Genomic DNA, 17,453 nt, shown 5'->3' with positions numbered 1-17,453 from the left:
TATTGTTGTTTGATATGTATTAATAAATATGTGCATTATCTCTGTTCGCTGGTATATACAGTACCTTCCAAATAACATTATATAACTGAATTTACTGCATTAAAAATGAAGCAAGGAGAGAAACATCACTTAGTGCAACAAAGAAAAAGTTAATTCTTATCATTAGAAAAGTGCTCAAGAGTAACCCACCTTTAAATGTTCTCTTAAAATAAACGTTAAATGTACCCCTAAAGGTTAATAACTCAAGAGTTATTTAAGCAAAAGCTTAAAACCATCTATAATGCTGGAACATTTTTATAATAATCCTATTATTGCTTAAAGGAAAATGACAGAGTGGTGTTAGATGTGAAATAAGTAGCTGCTAAAATAAGACTGCAATGCTGAAAGTCTAAATCAGTTCGTTCATTTTAATACTTCTGTTTCATCTTTAATAACTACTTTTTATTTTCTCTAAGGAGCACTAATATTTTCTTTCTTTTAGATAACATGGTGGAAGGTAGGCTATGCAGATTCCAGAGTTACTTGTCTCCATGGTTTTCGAAGAAACTTTTTGAAAACTTTGTATCTCACGACAGTAAATTTTTCAGGAGTGAATGGATTTTTCCAGCTCACTCATTTATTTTAAGCACAAGGGTCTTGCCCAGAGACCCACACAATACAAAACCAATTTTTATTTAGGTGTTATGAAGCTTTTTAAAGTATTGAACAGATAAAGGATTGCAGTTAAAGTTAAAATGTATTGTAATTGTTATCATATTTTAATATTATGTAATATATAATAGTAATTTAATTTTATTTTAAGTGAATCTTTATTTGTTTATTTTATGAAACTGAAGAAGAATATGTAATTTTGTTTATCATTAATATTTTAAAATATTCTGCGAGTGACGCAACGGACCGGTCGCGCCTGCTTTCTCAGAACAGCCTGTGACTGGAGAGGTTCAGCTGAAAGACAGTGAGGTGTGTGTGTTGATTGTGTCCTATGTCAACAAACTACAGACTCGCTTTCCCAAAGAGCCTGGTGTTGGTCGTCTATTTGTGGTGCTGGGTGAAATCCTCTGCAAAACCCAATTTAACAGAAAAAAAAATAAAATAAAATAATAATAATTACTTGAATAGAGAACCATGTTATTAACAATGTCATTCTCTACTTTTTTCTGTTAACCTTTAATAGCCCTGCCAAGTTGTGTCCACCGTCTGACATGAAGAGCAACTGTCATGTCTAAAGTCAGCGTCGCCAAACTTTTGTAACAACATTTTAAATAAATTGTTTTCAACTAGTCAAAACATCAGCATATACTGTACATCTCATGTTTATTTAAATGTGTTACTTGCTATTTCTTTGTAATTATTTGTGAATTTTACTAATAATTATTAAGTGTTTCCAAGTAAATCCTACATCCTAAATCCTGAGATTTTTTTTATTTTGTTTTGTTTGTTTGTTTTTTTCAGTGTACGGTTTCACATACTATTTTTAAAAATGAGAAGCATGAAATTAATATTTCACTCCAAACAGAGTGTCATCCCATTTAAGCATATAGGACTAGATGTTACAATCTTTTACATTCCCTAATTAATCAGCTTTAATGAGATGTTGATTGGGGAGTAGGGGGAATAAAGGGAAGCAAAGTCATAAGAGGCTACCAATATTACTGCGGTCATCAGGTGGGCACCCATTTTCCTTGATGATTTGTTGATAGGGCTACAACATTTCCAGAGGGCTAAACGGCAAACCGTATATAAACTTTTTTATTTTTCATTTGAGGCCTAAGTATAGTCCCTTATTTCCAATCATAGCCAGCTGCTACTTCTCTGCCATTTCAGACAGTCATCTGATAGCCTGCTGCAGATTATTTCCTTGGAATACCATTTGTTTAAGTATAAAAATGGACACAGATACAAACCCTCTGCAAACAATTTTGACTGGGAAAATGTTTCCCATCCCCTTTGTCTTGCCTCCTCTGCAAAATCTGTGTACTTGAACTTCTTGTGTTTGTATATGCTTCCCCAACTGCATCTTCCTAAAGCACCATTAGCGCTACAATATATAACAGCCTGTGCGAGTTGGACCTCAGTATCAAATCTGGTCTGAGCTTGGTGGAAACAATTTAATGTGAAAAAACAAGTTTCCAATCCAGACCAGTCTGTAATCTTGAGCAGCGATATATTGATGTCTGAACAGGATTTATATTATTTATATTGAAGAAACTGAACATTACTTTTAATGCAAATTATTATTACCTTTAATCAAGAGCCCCAGGCTTCGAGTGTTAACAAAACAAGCCATTAGTGTTGGCGTGCGATCTTTGCCTCATGCTTCCCGCCCCGCAGCGCGGGTATGTAAGGAAAGCAGGTGCAGTCGTACATTCCGTTTTTCGCTGAGAAGCTGAGATGTGTGCCTTGGCTGTATAGCGGTTGTACAGCAACTGTGGCAATGGGACATAACGTATCCGTTCCCTCCTTCAGGGAATGAGGGTTACATATGTAACCGAGACACCCTTTCAGTCAGTCACGTTCAACGTTACATCAGTGACTGACAAATTGGGATCCCAGTGGAAAATGCCACTATTGTTGAACCCCTCCAGTGCCCTTCCAAGCCGGCAAGTCCTCCCATGCCAGTTTGGGCGGAAGACATGATAGGGCTTAGGCAGAGGAATCCGCTACTGCCGTTCCACACAGTGGGATATTGGATAACACTGGGAAAGTGTACCCAAGTAGGGGAACGCTACGGAAGCCACATTCTGCATATAGGAGGTATCATATGGAAGTTACACATATGAACTGGCAATAGGGCAGTGCTACATATTGAAGTCCCTGCGGTAGACTCAGCCCACCTGGGGTGAGATCACTATGCAGCAGAGATTGCAGAGAGATTTCTGCTAGGGAAAGACATGGTGGAAGAATACACATGTGGGATCACCCGAAGGGGGAATCACTACACATGGGCACCTAGCCCAGCACAAGAGCTGACCTTGGGCATACATGAACCTGGAGTCTGGCGCTTCGCCACACCTGACCGCAGAGGGTGCGGGAGGAACTTAAACAGGGTTCACCAAAAGGGAAACTGAACTGATAAGCACTTAAGCGCATGTATCTGGTCCGTAAAGAGGAATGGCGCAGCAAGCGTTATCGACACAGAGCGTGTCCGGTGTTACTGATCCTCTGAGGTAAGTACACGATTGGACACGGGCTCTACACAGAGATTGTAGAATCTCTCAACCGTGTTAGATGTAGCCCAGCCGGCAGCTCTACATATATCTGCTATCGAGGCGCCCTGCGCCAATGCCCAAGAAGATGCCACTCCTCTCGTAGAGTGTGTGCACACTTCGAGCTGGCACGGTAAACATTGGGCCTGGTATGCCAAGACTATAGCCTCCACTATCCAGTGGGCAAGTCTTTGTTTGGAGACAGCCTTTCCCTTCTGCTGTCCTCCAAAGCAGACAAAGAGCTGGTCTGAGGTCCTGAAGCTCTGCGTGCGGTCCACGTAAATGCACAAAGCACAAACGGGACAGAGCAGAGCAACGGCTGGGTCTGGCTCCTCCCAGGGCAGCACTTGCAAATTTACTATCTGATCCTTGAAAGGCGTGGTGGGAACTTTGGGCACATATCCAGGCTGGGGTCTCAGGACAACATTAGAGTCAGCCGGTCCGAATTCCAGGCACGTGTCATTGACCGAAAATGCCTGCAGGCCCCCCACCCTCTTGACCGAAGCCAAGGTCCCTCGAACCGGGCCCTGCTGCCCACTGGTGAAAGGAGAATGGGACGGAAGTGTTGAGGCTGTGACTCGCACACTGCCATCCTCACCCTCTTGAGACCCGGAGAAACAGGAAACTGCTCTTTTGTTGAATGTTTGGGTATCACTGGTTGGGGAGCCAGTTGCGGAAAAAAAACATAAAGGGAACAAAAGGTTCTCCACCCGGCCCTCCTCTGGGGAAAGGAGTGGTGCAGTCACTATCTCCTGAAGAGCAGGATCCAGAGTCTCCGGATCGCCCATCTCAGTTACACAGCTTGCTCTGGTGCTTTACGGGCCTGGCAGGGGCAGAAACAGGCTGCGCCGCTTTCCTGCTGCCACCCCAGGAGGGCGCCCTTGGTGACAAGTGGACGGCAGGATAGGTGTGATCGCCTCCATCTGCTTCTGTGCAGCGGATAGCTGCTGGGCAAAGCTTTCCACCTCATCGCCAAAGAGGCCAGCCTGGGAGATCGGGGAGTTCAGGAAACAGTGTTTGTCGGCCTCCCTCATATCTGCCAGGTTCAGCCAAAAAAGGCGTTCCTGGACCACCAGGGTGAACATCGTCTGACTGAGGGACTGTGCTGTGACTTTCATCCGTAGCAGTGAGCAGTTCCTGCAATTACCCCTGGGTCAGAACTGCCTTCGTGCAGCTGCTTCAATGACTTAGCCTGGTAGACTTGCAGGAGGGCCATGGTGTGCAGGGCGGAGGCGACCTGTCCAGCAGCTCTGTAAGCCTTGGCTGTTAGAGAACTTACAAGCTCTGGACGGGTGGCGTGGATTACCCCGCCAGGCGGCGGCGCTTTGCGGTCGGAGCTGCATCGCAATAGCGCGCTCGACTAGGGGGAATCTCCACATACCCCTTAGCTGCCCCGCCCCGTACTAGTAATAAAGGTACTGTAAAAACATTATTGTCATGCGATTCGTAATAAACTACATAAGCATTCTTAAAAAAAATGAAACCCACTCAAGTTATTGGACTCAGCTACAGACTATTTATTTGACAGACTACTCAGGAAAATATATTTAGCATTTCAAATGAAATGCAAACTTTAAAGAAAAAACAAAACACAAGTCGAGAATAACAGGTTATTCAAACAGTGTTGTGTATTTCATGCTGAGTACATGGCCATTCAAAGATGCCCGAGGAGAATCCAATATGACGACGTGTAACAATTCAACACGTTTTCTTTAAATTTTACACCAAAAAATAGGTATACCAAAAACATTCCTGGAAAATCAGCAGGCAAAGTTGATCAAAATGCTTTATACAGATAACAAAAAGAATACAAAATGATCTTTGTCCAAAAATGTACAGGAAAAATATTATTAATATAATTATTTTTTGTAATACCACATAACAACATCAATATTTGAATTACATTATATATAGACTGTATATATTTACTTTTTGTAATGTATAACATAAAGAAGGCAGACATCTGGACATGAATTAAGCAGTGTTGACATTATGAGGAAAAGCTACAGCACTCTCTTATACAAAATGTACAAAACAGCTGCTTCTAGGTACAACTAGTTACAACATAATACTGTCTTTATTCTTTTTTTTCACAGTATGCCACAGTACAAAAAAAAAAAAAAAACCTTTTTGTGCCTAGAAGTGTTGAGGTGAAGCGAACGTAACTCTGTGCTGCCCCCTTAGTCATGTGACTTCAGTCATGGACGCCGAATGGTTCTGCAAGACAAACAAAATTGCATTCAGAGTCGTGCTGCACCTTTCCAGAGGGTAATAAGCAGTTTACTCATTGCCTAAATGCTTATTACCCATCAGGCGCATTTAACGGAAACACCAGAGAGCCATGGAGCAGGATGTGTAATTTCACAATGCCAATTCCTGTTGAATCAACCCTTTCGATTATTGTACTTGGCCAGATCGTGACAATACACTCAATTTCCTTGTTTCCCAAACACACTGGCTTGTATAGTACGGTTTCCTCAGACACTAGGGTGTTAAGCTGGTGTCAGAAGCAAAGGAGAATTCCTCTGACCCACATCTGCTGCTCAGGCGCTCGAGGTATTTCACTGGCTGGCTGTCAATAGAGACGTCTGACAAGATTTTCCCTGCTGTAAACAGTGTCGGAATTAATTTGAAGAAGCAGTATTGTATTTCCCTGCTGTATTAGGTGATGAAATCCATCTTTTTAGGCATTTTGGGAAGAATAAATGGGAAACTGCAAAATCAAAGCATTTTGGGTGTTTGTTTGTTTGTTTTTACTTTGCTCAAATAAAGCAACTACTGCAGGGACGGCTTAAAAGTGCAGCTGGGTTTACAAAACGCCAAGCAAATTCCAGCCAAATAAACATTGAAACTAATGTTGGTGATACGACTGAAGGTAAATACAAACCTCATTATTACAAATTTGCAAAATTACAAAATAAATGTATTATTAATTATTGAGTAGCCTACTATCCTAATTTGGATCCCTCTCCATTTTCCACATCTTTGTTTAATCTTGGTACCAGGTTTGTTACAGTTCACTAAAACTAAGGCTAAAACTAAAACCATTAAAATAACAATAATAATAATAATTTATTTAAAATAATCTTCCATTACTTTTGTTAAATTAAAATTAATAAAACATAAAAAACTAATAAAAATCTAATAAAAAAATTATTAAAAATATAGCTAAAATTAAAATAAATGTGAAAATAAAATCACATCTAATTCAAATAATAATATAAATTATAATTAAAGCATCTCAATAAAACTTTTTTTTTTTTACATTTTTAAGTTATTCTGTGTTTAAAAAACATAGTAACTTCATGCAATGGCCACAAACATCAGTCTACATATGTATTCAGACCAACACTTTAAAAAGCAAAACACAACAAAAACAAACAAAAAAAAGGGGGGGGGGGGGGGGGGAGATAGAGACAAAACCTGTGCCAACAAAACACAAGAACTCATCATGTGTGGACAACTCCCAAGTCTATCTCAGGCAGAACAACCCGAATGCAAAATACATTGCTGTGGACTGAAAACCAGTGATAGTGCAAATTATTTGTCATTAATAATGATAATTCATCTTCATTTGCTGGCTTTCCTCCGCAAATATTGATATATACAATGTGTTAGACAAGCAAAAATAAAAATAACCACATGCCTGAAATGTAAGTTAGAACTGTAGAACTGTAACATCACATTCCTGCTGTTGTACTGAATATCAGTATGGCCTCATACTAACAGTGCTGATATTCAGTGCAACGACACTCTTGCTTGTGTGATACTACTTAAATAAATTACTTATTAATGCAAGTTATTATGAGTGTTGTCAAATTCAAACTGTGAATGTAAACTGTGTAAAATAGCAAGATCCTTACTACTATATATGTAATAAAACAAACACTGACCACTGTGAGCAGGCCAAGAGAGAGATGATTTCCTGAGATGCAGAAGACGGCATTACCTGTGCGCTGAGCGTCTCAAGAGGGCTTTCCACACGGGGGAATGTCATCAAGGGAAGACCGCGGTAATCTTCCTGCTTCTGTTTGGTAGGAATGGAGGGATTCCCTTTGAAGTTGTTCACTACACAGATTCCCTACCATGAAAAAAAAAGAAAAAAAAAACTTTTGAAGTTAAACTTTTTTAAAATTGTATTTATTCATTCGATGATAAAGCTCAATTTTTTAGCATCAAAATATATATATGTGTGTGTGTGTGTGTGTGTGTAAAACGATGAAACCCACCAGAAAAAGAGCTACGGCGCTTCCTAAAATGAATCCAGCAATAACGTCTGAGCAGTGATTGCGGTATTCTGACACCCGGTTCAGGCCAGTGAGGAAAGCAGCGCACAGGATTCCCAGACAAAGTACAGGCTTGGCCAGACGACTGCTTTTCGTCCTGATGGTGCTCGTGATGTACATCTGAAACAGGCAAGCACACACACACACACAGACACACACGAGCTGAGGAACCGATTTATTCAGTGGATTTATTGTGTAGCAGGTGACTGTGAGGAAATCAAGCTTAAATAAATGCACGCCGCTTGCTCCACCTCAGGGAAATGATGGCCAATTATGGAGAACGGAATCAGACTAAATAACCTCTTACTCCCATGAAAGAGAAAGAGAGATATAGAGAGAGAGAGAGAGAGAGAGAGAGAGAGAGAGAGAGCTGTTCTAAACTCACCTCAACCAAAGAAAAAAAACTTCATCACAAACCCTAATGATTCAACATCCCTAACTTGACATCAAAACACACTGAAGGTCTGTTCAAAACCGGTGTAAGAAACCGGACTTCTTTCATCAATTTCAACAAAATGTAGAGTTACACTAATTGCCTTTGGATGGCAGTCTTTTATACTACATTAATTTGATTAAAACAAATGCAGTAAAAAAAAAAAAAACAGTAATTAACTAACTAATTAAGAAACTGTAAATGATTAATTAAATGTGTGAATATATCCTAAATAATTAATAACCCTGAATATGTTCAGGATTTGTTGACGAATAAAAAGTTAGAAATAACAGCATTTATTTAAAATATAATAATAATAATAAAAAAAACACTTTGTAACATTATAAATGTCTTTATTGTCACGTTTCATCAATTTAATGCATCCTTGCTGAATAAAAGTTTTTTTTTTTTCTTCTTCTTTTCTGGATTACCTAACTAACATTAAAACACATTAAAGATCTATTCAAAACTAGTTTGATAAACCTTAGAATATCAGGTAAATACATTGTGTACATTTTCTGAATTTTGAAATATAAAGTTTGTACTTTTGTTTACTTCATTTTATGTTTTTGCATATTTGTATTTCTTTTTGCATTTTCCCCCCAAAAGTTTATGTGAACAACAGCACACTTAACTTCAATTGTGTCTTTTCTGATTGATTGATTGATTGATTGATTGTACTTTGTTCCTTTTATCTTTTTTCCCTGACTTTACATAATTGAGAAATATTTAGAGCATTCATGTCTTTATTTATTGTTTGGTTGGTTTGTTAAAATGTATAATAATATTGAATTCCTTAGTGTGTATTTAAAAGCATATTATCTAAACTGGCATCAACAATTGTGAAATTAAACTAGTATTGGTAACAACTTCGCATTAACATAAATTGTTCAGATATTTGTTTAAAATGCAGTGCAGCTCACTATATCTTCCCTGTATAAAAAATAGCACATGACACTAAATTAAAACAATTGACCAAGTACCCTCATTTTTCAGCATCTGTCCAAACTGAACATTTTGGACCAATTATATTTTAAGACTAATTGCTTTGGACCCGGATGGGACAAATTTTGTGTAAAGCAGATATTTTTTTTCCAGGTTAACAAACCATGAAGTATGAGCCAGTTGAAATTCAACACATAACAGACAAATAAAACTATGCCATTTAAAATCCACACTACAGTGCCTTACAGTAACGTAGACGGCTGAGTAGACACTGAGCGAAGCGTCTTTGGATGGGAAGGACCTCCTGGCTCTCTCCACCATCACCTGGTTCCCAGTGCAGATGTTTCCTTTGGTGATGAACTGGTGGTTGAAGCGACAATCCATGCCGGTGTAATTTGGCTTACAGACGCTCAGGAAGTACGGCGCCAAATTGCCAGTCGCTACCTGGCCGGCATTGACAAAGATGTCGGTGGCAAACAGGCCAAACGCAAAGACACCTGTGGCGAAAAACAACAACAACAGAAAAGCACTTATCTTGTTGCTCTCAATCAAGGCTCGAAAATATAAGCAAATCAGACAAGGGCTAGGAGGACACCTATGAATATCAATGCAGTCTTGATGGAATGATGTAATTTTTTATCTTCAAACAGAAGCAATGACAAATGCCCACTAGAGCAAAAGCGACATTTGCATACAAACAAAACTACTCTACTAAGCTTGATATCTTGTGCATGTATTTATGATGTCATCTTTCTCAGACTGACGTTTTCCAAATGATTTTGTGGAATAAAATGGTATCAAACTTGTTTCACCATGAGCTTGTGCATTTGGAGTGAAGTAGATTACAATTCATGGTGTCGATGAACAAAAGATGAGCTACTGTAAAAAAAGAGCAACGCTGGAGAGAGAAAGACTAAAGATACTCTCTGGCCACAATTGTGAAAAGGCTGCAGTCCGATGGTCCGTACCCCTGCAATCCCAAGCCTCAGAGGACACCATTACCAGAGACTGCACTACATTATGCATCACATCCAGCAAACCAATGCTCCCCATGTTTCTCATTTCATTTTACATCAAGTCGGTGTTGGCAGCATGGACATGTGTACTGAAACCAACATCCTGTAAATAAGAATGCTTAAAAGAAACACTGTGAGTAAAAGTTTTATTGGAAAGTTCTGTTGATTGTTTCTGTCAATTATGTAGCAAATATTTAAAATGGATGTGTTGTGGAGGTAGTGTTGTGCATTCTGTCTGTTACTAATCAATAAAACAGCCACAGCTCAGCAGTTTTACTTTAAAACATTTTCTTGAAAATCTCCAGGTAAGTCACACCATCCTAGCAAAAATTTATTGGATCTGTGGTGCACTTTTACTTCTGAGAGCTCACTCAAGTATTATTAGTGGTGTTTTTTTTTTTTTTTTTTTTATTTATAGTCGTAGTAGTAGTAGTAGTAGTAGTAATGTGTTTAGTTGATTAACCATCCATTCACAAATGATTTTTTTTATTAGAAAAGGAGTCAAAATCTACCCACAGGTTTGTCAGTGAACCCACGCCCTAACATAAATAACAACAATTATAATAGTCTTTATTGTTATACCATTTCTACAAATGAGGATATCCCCCAAAAGGAGGTATTGCTAAAATTAGCTCACTTTCAGGTACGAATTTGTCACAAAATATGGTTAAGTAGGTACACACACACAACTTACTGTGCAGGGCGACGGGGAGGATCCGGGGGGCCAAGGCAGAGTCAAGTCAAGTCATCTTTATTTATATAGTGCTTTTAACAGTACAGATCATGCCAAAGCAACTGTACAGCATTAATTAGGAAAATAGTGTGTCAATAATGCAAAATGACAATAGTAAACACTCATTTTTCAGTTAAAGGCAGTTCATCATTGAATTTGGTGATGTCATCATCCACCTCAGTTCAGATTAAATAGTAAATAATAAATAAATCTGTGCAATCAAGTCAATGATATCGCTGGAAATGAAGTGTCCCCAACTAAGCAAGCCAGAGGCGACAGCGGCAAGGAACCCAAAACTCCATCAGTGACAGAATGGAGAAAAAACCTTGGGAGAAACCAGGCTCAGTTGGGGGGCCAGTTCTCCTCTGACCAGACGAAACCAGCAGTTCAATTCCAGGCTCCAGCAAAGTCACCTTGTGTAGAGGACTCAACTGGTTCCTGTGGTCTTGTCCCGGTGGTCATCTGAGACAAGGTCTTTACAGGGGATATTGGGTTCATCTAGTTGTCCTAGCCTCCGTTGACTTTCAGGGCTGTAGAGGTCATCTCTAGGTGCTGATCCACCATCTGGGCTGGATACGTACTGGATCCGGGTGACTTGCAGTGACCATCTGATCTGGATACAGACTGGATCTGATGGCTACGGTGACCTCGGAATAAGAGAGAAATAGACTAATTTTAGCGTAGATGCCATTCTTCTAACAATGTAGCAAGTACATTGTGTGTTATGGGAAGTGTTCCCGGTTCCGGATGACCTAATCAATGCAGCCTGAAAATCCTTTGAAGGATTTGATATTAGAAATGTGTTAGTGTGTTATGTATAAGCCAGGTGAAAGAGATGGGTCTTAAATCTAGATTTAAACTGACAGAATGTGTCTGCCTCCTGAACAATGTTAGGTAGGTTATTCCAGAGTTTGGGCACTAAATAGGAAAAGGATCTGCCGCCCGCAGTTGATTTTGATATTCTAGGTATTATCAAATTGCCAGAGCTTTGAGAACACAGTGCACGTGGAGGACTAAAATGTAACAAGAGCTTGTTCAAATACTGAGGTGCTAAACCATTCAGGGCTTTATAAGTAATAAGCAAGATTTTAAAATCTATACGATGTTTGATAGGGGAGCCAGTGCAGTGCTGACAGAACCGGGCTAATATGGTCATACTTCCTGGTTCTAGTAAGAACTCTAGCTGCTGCATTTTGGACTAGCTGGAGTTTGTTTATTAAGCGTGCAGAACAACCACCCAATAAAGCGTTACAATAATCTAACATTGAGGTCATAAACGCATGGATTAACATTTGACATTGAGAGCATAGGTTGTAATTTAGATATATATTTTGAGATGGAAAAATGCAGTTTTACAAAAGCTAGAAATTTGGCTTTCTAAGGAAAGATTGCTACCAAAAAGCACACCTTGGTTCCTAACTGATGATGAAGAATTGACAGAGCAGCCATCAAGTCTAAGACAGTGTTCTAGGTCAGATGGCATCGGCGACTGATGAGGAGGCGGGGATCCGAAAGGCCACGGTCAAGCCAGAGTGACAGAGGACTGAAGAGGAGCTGAAGGGATGAAGGGGCCTGACAAAGCAGGAGAGATGAAGGGACGAGGCACAGCCGGAGGAGTGGAGTCCTAAGACACAGGATGGTCGACACCAGCCCAAAGCAGAGCCGGAGGGACGAGGGAGCCCAGTGGAGCTAGTGGACTGTCGGGCCACAGCAGAGAGGAGGGAGCTAGGAGCCATGGTGGAGCCCACAGGTCAACGGGCCAAAGCGGAGTCCTTCTTTTTTTAGAGGTTTTTTTTTCATTAAGTTGTTTATCAATTAAATAATCGATGTCTCATTTTGCTTTGCCTTTATTTATGAGATAACTCCAGATGTTTGTCATCACTCTGTGTGCTCTCATGTTTAAACAAGAGATATCTGTTAATTTTTCTCCTTCAAAGATTATTTTACACATGGATTTTAATGCTAAATACACTGAACAATATTATAAACGCAACACTTTAGTTTTTGCCCCCATTTTTGATCAAAGATCTAAGACTTTTTCTGTGTACACAAAAGGCCTATTTCTCTCAAATATTGTTCACAAATCTGTCTAAATCTGTGTTAGTGAGCACTTCTACTTTGCCGAGATGATCCCCCCACCTCAAAGGTGTGGCATATCAAGATGCTGATTAGACAGCATGATTATTGCACAGGTGTGCCTTAGGCTGGCCACAATAAAAGGCCACTTTAAACTGTGCAGTTTTATCACACAGCACAATGCTACAGATGTCGCAAGTTTTGAGGGAGCATGCAATTTGCACGCTGACTGCAGGAACGTCCACCAGAGCTGTTGCCCATGAATTGAATGTTCATTTCTCTACCCTAAGCCATCTCCAAAGGTGTTTCAGAGAATTTGGCAGTACATCCAACCGGCCTCACAACCGCAGACCACGTGTAACCACACCAGCCCAGGACCTCCACATCCAGCATCTTCACCTCCAAGATCGTCTGAGACCAGCCACCCGGACAGCTGCTGCAACAACCGGTTTACATATCCAAAGAATTTCTGCACAAACTGTCAGAAACTGTCTCAGGGAAGCTCATCTGCATGCTCGTCGTCCTCATCGGGGTCTTGACCCGACTGCAGTTCGTCGTTGTAACCAACTTGAGTGGGCAAATGCTCACATTCACATTCTTCACAGATGAATCCTGGTTTTCACTGTACAGGGCAGATGGCATACAGCATGTATGGCGTCATGTGGGTGAGTGGTTTGCTGATGTCATCATTGAAAGTCGTGACATTTGCCAAGTACGGTAACCCATACTTGGAATTGGTGTTCTGCATTTAACTCATCCAAGTGCACACACACAGCAGTGAGAAGTGAACACACCGTGAACACACACCCGTAGCAGTGGGCAGATATATATAGTGTGTGTGGGTTTTGTGTGTTTTTCTAGGGCACTTCAGCCATGGAGATTGAGGGTGGAAGAGAGCACTGTTCAATCACTCCCGCCCACCTAAAACTCCTGCCAGCACCGAGACTCGAACCTGCGACCTTCGGGTTACAAGTCCAACTCCCTAACCATTAGGCCACAGCTGCCCCAACAGCATTGTGGATCGAGTGGCCCATGGTGGCGGTGGGTTTATGGTATGGACAGGCGTATGTTATGGACAACGAACACAAGTGCATTTTATTGATGGCATTTTGAATGCACAGAGATACCGTGACGAGATCCTGAGGCCCAGTGTTGTGCCATTAATCCACGACCATTACCTCATGTTGCAGCATGATAATGAATGTTGCAAGGATCTGTACACAATTCCTGGATGCTGAAAACATCCCAGATCGGACATGTCACCCATTGAGTATGTTTGGGATGCTCTGGATCGGCGTATACAACAGCGTGTTCCAGTTCCTGCCAATATCCAGCAACTCTGCACAGCCATTGAAGAGGAGTGGACCAACATTCCACAGGCCACAATCAACCACCTGATTACCTCTATGCAAAGGACATGTGTTGCACTGCGTGAGGCAAATGGTGGTCACACCAGATACTGACTGCACCCCCACCCCGGACTCCCAAATACAGTAAAACTGCACATTTTAGAGTGGCCATTTATTGTGGCCAGCCTAAGGCACACCTGTGCAATAATCATGCTGTCTAATCAGCATCTTGATATGCCACACCTGTGAGGTGGATGGATTATCTCGGCAAAGGAGAAGTGCTCACTAACACAGATTTAGACAGATTTGTGAGCAATATTTGAGGGAAATAGGCCTTTTGTGTACATAGAAAAAGTCTTAGATCTTTAAGTTTAGCTCATGAAAAATGGGGGCAAAAACAAAAGTGTTGTGTTTATCATTTTGTTTAGTGTATGTAATAAAACTCCTTTGCTTCACTGAGCCGATAGCAAATGACCTGCAAATAGCACAATCATGTAACGCTATCCACAGTATTACTTATTAATTATCCAATATTACTTGCAGAAATTAACACATTACATTTCCCAGCCCTACTATGTTCACACAGCAGACAGTCCAAAATGAATGTCAATGTATTAGATTAAAAAAATAATAATAAATAAATAAAAAATGAAAACAAAAATCCCAAAATATCAGTTTTAGCCACTGAAAAAATCCATACTGGAACCAAAAGATACTGAGCTGAATTGTTTAGCATTAATGAAAACCGAAGACTCACCAATAAACCTAATGATTCTGCGGATGAGAGGGTTTAGATAGCAGCACTCGCCCGTCACAATGGTTTTCTCCTGGGCTATGAGGGCTTCTCTAGTGGACTTCATGATATACATGGAAATCTCCACAACAAATATCTACAGACAAGACAAAAAAAATAAATAAAAAATTTAAAAAAAACTTAGATTCAAGCAGTTATTGCAGCTTATGTAAATACAAGTGAGATTCATATCATAATTTCTGATCTTTTGCTCATCTCTCAAAATGGCAGGAACTATATTCTTCACATAAGTTCTTACATTATGGAGTCATAACCCAAAAACAGGTACGATTTCGGTGTCAATGGCATCAAACCTGGCGTAACTCACTCCAGTTTTCGGTCTGAAGACAATTTAGTAAATTCGGTTTGTACCTTTAAGATATATGTGTGTAAATGACATCTGTTGTGTCATTTTGCTAACTTCGTCACATATGAAAACAGGATTGGCTCACACTGTCGTTCATCAGGACGGGTGCAGAACTGCCAAATATGCAATGATATGTGAATGTGGCCAGTAATGTGTTAATGAGCTCTTGGCCATGATGTCATAACCATGGCAATTTCAGAGGGTTTTTGATGTTCTAAGTAAATTTTGCTTTGATGTTTTAAGTAAATTTCACTTTGCATTGTGAAAGTCAGAGTGCATCAAACTCTTTCTATAGTTTCAATAATATCTCTATTTTATGAGGAAAATCAGGTTTTCAAAAGTCTTCTGTGATGTGAAATTGAGTGAACCTCTAATAATCAGTTGACAATGCCCTTGTATTATTTTGAGTAAATCAACTGTAACTAATCACAGCGTTTCGCACTAAAGATAACAATAATGATACACAATAACAAACAAAATTTGACTCCTGGCAGAAGTCATAAATATTCAAAGGTGTATTCAAAGCCGTAAATATCAAATATTATAAATACTTTCAGAAACCAAGCAATATTTTATCCCAAACTGAAAACTGTCATCATTTTATTATCCTTATGTTGCTACACAGCATTTTTTTTTTTCTTAAGATCTTAAGATCATTCCGCATAATGGAAATGGTACATTGTGTTTATTTACAACACTTGAGAACCAATGGCCTTTTGGTTATGATTCATTTATGCACCAATTTTTAATCTAAACACAAATGTGAGATAATTGAGAATTTAAATTTGGGACTGTTTCTCTCTCTCTCTCTCACAAACACACACACACACACACACACACACACATACACAAAAACATGTCTTTCTAAGATTTATCTTAAATTTATCCTTGTTATTTTTCACAAAAAAAAAAAAAAAAAAAAAAAAAAAATATATATATATATATAGATATATCTATATATATATATATATATATATATATATATATACTATAGATATATATACTATAATATAATAATAATACTATTTATATTATAATCTATATATATCTATATATATAATATATAATATATAGGTATTAGATATAGATATATATATATATAACATAAAAAACATGTTGGAATGTATAGGTCATGATAAAATTTAATTTTTGGTTGGTCTTTTCTTTTAACATTTCAAAGGAATTATACAAGCTTCATACACACATCCATAATTCTTTAAGACAATGGTTCTCAACCAGGGGTCCGGGGCCCACCAGGGGGCCTCAGCCAACTCTCATGGGCTTGGGTAAATTGTAAAATTAATATTAATATATTAAAATAATCAAACTATAAATCAAAATCAAGATGTAAACTGAAATCACCCCTATCCAAATCATTTCTATAACATTGTAACTGATGAACATACCGATCTTAAAATTTCTGGATTCACAAAATGATTATATATAATGATTACACAGTATTCTCAGTTTCTGTTAATGGAAAAAAAGGTTGAAAACAGGAAGCCTTGTCATAATTACAAAGGAAACACTGCAAATATTCTATATTTGGGTAGGGCTTTGAATATTGTGTTGGACAATGAGGGCCGCTGAGTCAAAAAGTTGTGAACCACTTTATTAGAAAAATCAATAAGCAATAGTGTACTTTCTGAAACATAAATGTCTGAATTTCAGACTTATTGGATGCATGTTTTCCCCAGCATCAATCACATGTTGCACATGCATGGGTCTCTAAATGGCAAACAGTCAAGAAACATAACTAAACACATACTAAAAGACAGAATTTACTAAGAAAGACCAATTGATGGAATAATTTGCATAGGAAGGATGCATGTTTGAGCTAAAAAAAAAATAAAAAAAAATAAAAATACAGATAATAACAAAAGCCGTTTGCCCATTTGCACCTAAAAGATACACCTTTTCACAGGGCACTTTGAAGTCAGATATTTCTCAGCCACTGACCATTTCTGAAGTTACCAAACGCAAAGGGGGGTTTCTGTTTAGTTTCATGTTCTACCACAAAGAGGAGAGAAAGTTTATCTCATAGGGAGGAAAAAATTCAAGACCAGAGTCAGCTGCTGCGGCAGGTCTTTACAGTATATCTCTCAAGTCAAACTCAATTATGGCTTCTATGAATTAAAAAGACAAAAAGAAAAAACATAATATACAATAAAAAAAAAACATAATAATAATTATAATAACAATTTTAATAACATATATTTAGTAACATAATTTTAGTCTCCTTATAAAGC

At 38.9% G+C, this 17,453-nt stretch overlaps 1 protein-coding gene across 1 annotated transcript in view; it reads right to left on the bottom strand.

Annotated features, from left to right (window-relative positions):
- Positions 1-5,061: 5,061 nt before the first annotated feature.
- The window catches only part of plppr1 (phospholipid phosphatase related 1), a 49,917-nt gene continuing 37,525 nt past the window's right edge, over positions 5,062-17,453 (bottom strand). Inside the window, exons 4-8 of the mRNA XM_042764667.1 lie at positions 14,802-14,934; positions 9,117-9,367; positions 7,436-7,612; positions 7,156-7,287; positions 5,062-5,423 (exon numbers count right to left, since the gene is read on the bottom strand). Coding sequence (XP_042620601.1) covers positions 5,391-5,423; positions 7,156-7,287; positions 7,436-7,612; positions 9,117-9,367; positions 14,802-14,934 — 726 coding nt within the window. The 3' untranslated portion in view covers positions 5,062-5,390. The remainder of the gene's footprint in view (positions 5,424-7,155; positions 7,288-7,435; positions 7,613-9,116; positions 9,368-14,801; positions 14,935-17,453) is intronic.

Source organism: Cyprinus carpio, chromosome A10, assembly GCF_018340385.1.
Source record: "Cyprinus carpio isolate SPL01 chromosome A10, ASM1834038v1, whole genome shotgun sequence".
Lineage (NCBI taxonomy): Eukaryota > Metazoa > Chordata > Actinopteri > Cypriniformes > Cyprinidae > Cyprinus > Cyprinus carpio.
The sequence above is the reverse complement of the archived record's forward strand: the minus strand, read 5'-3'. Positions and strand labels throughout refer to the sequence as shown.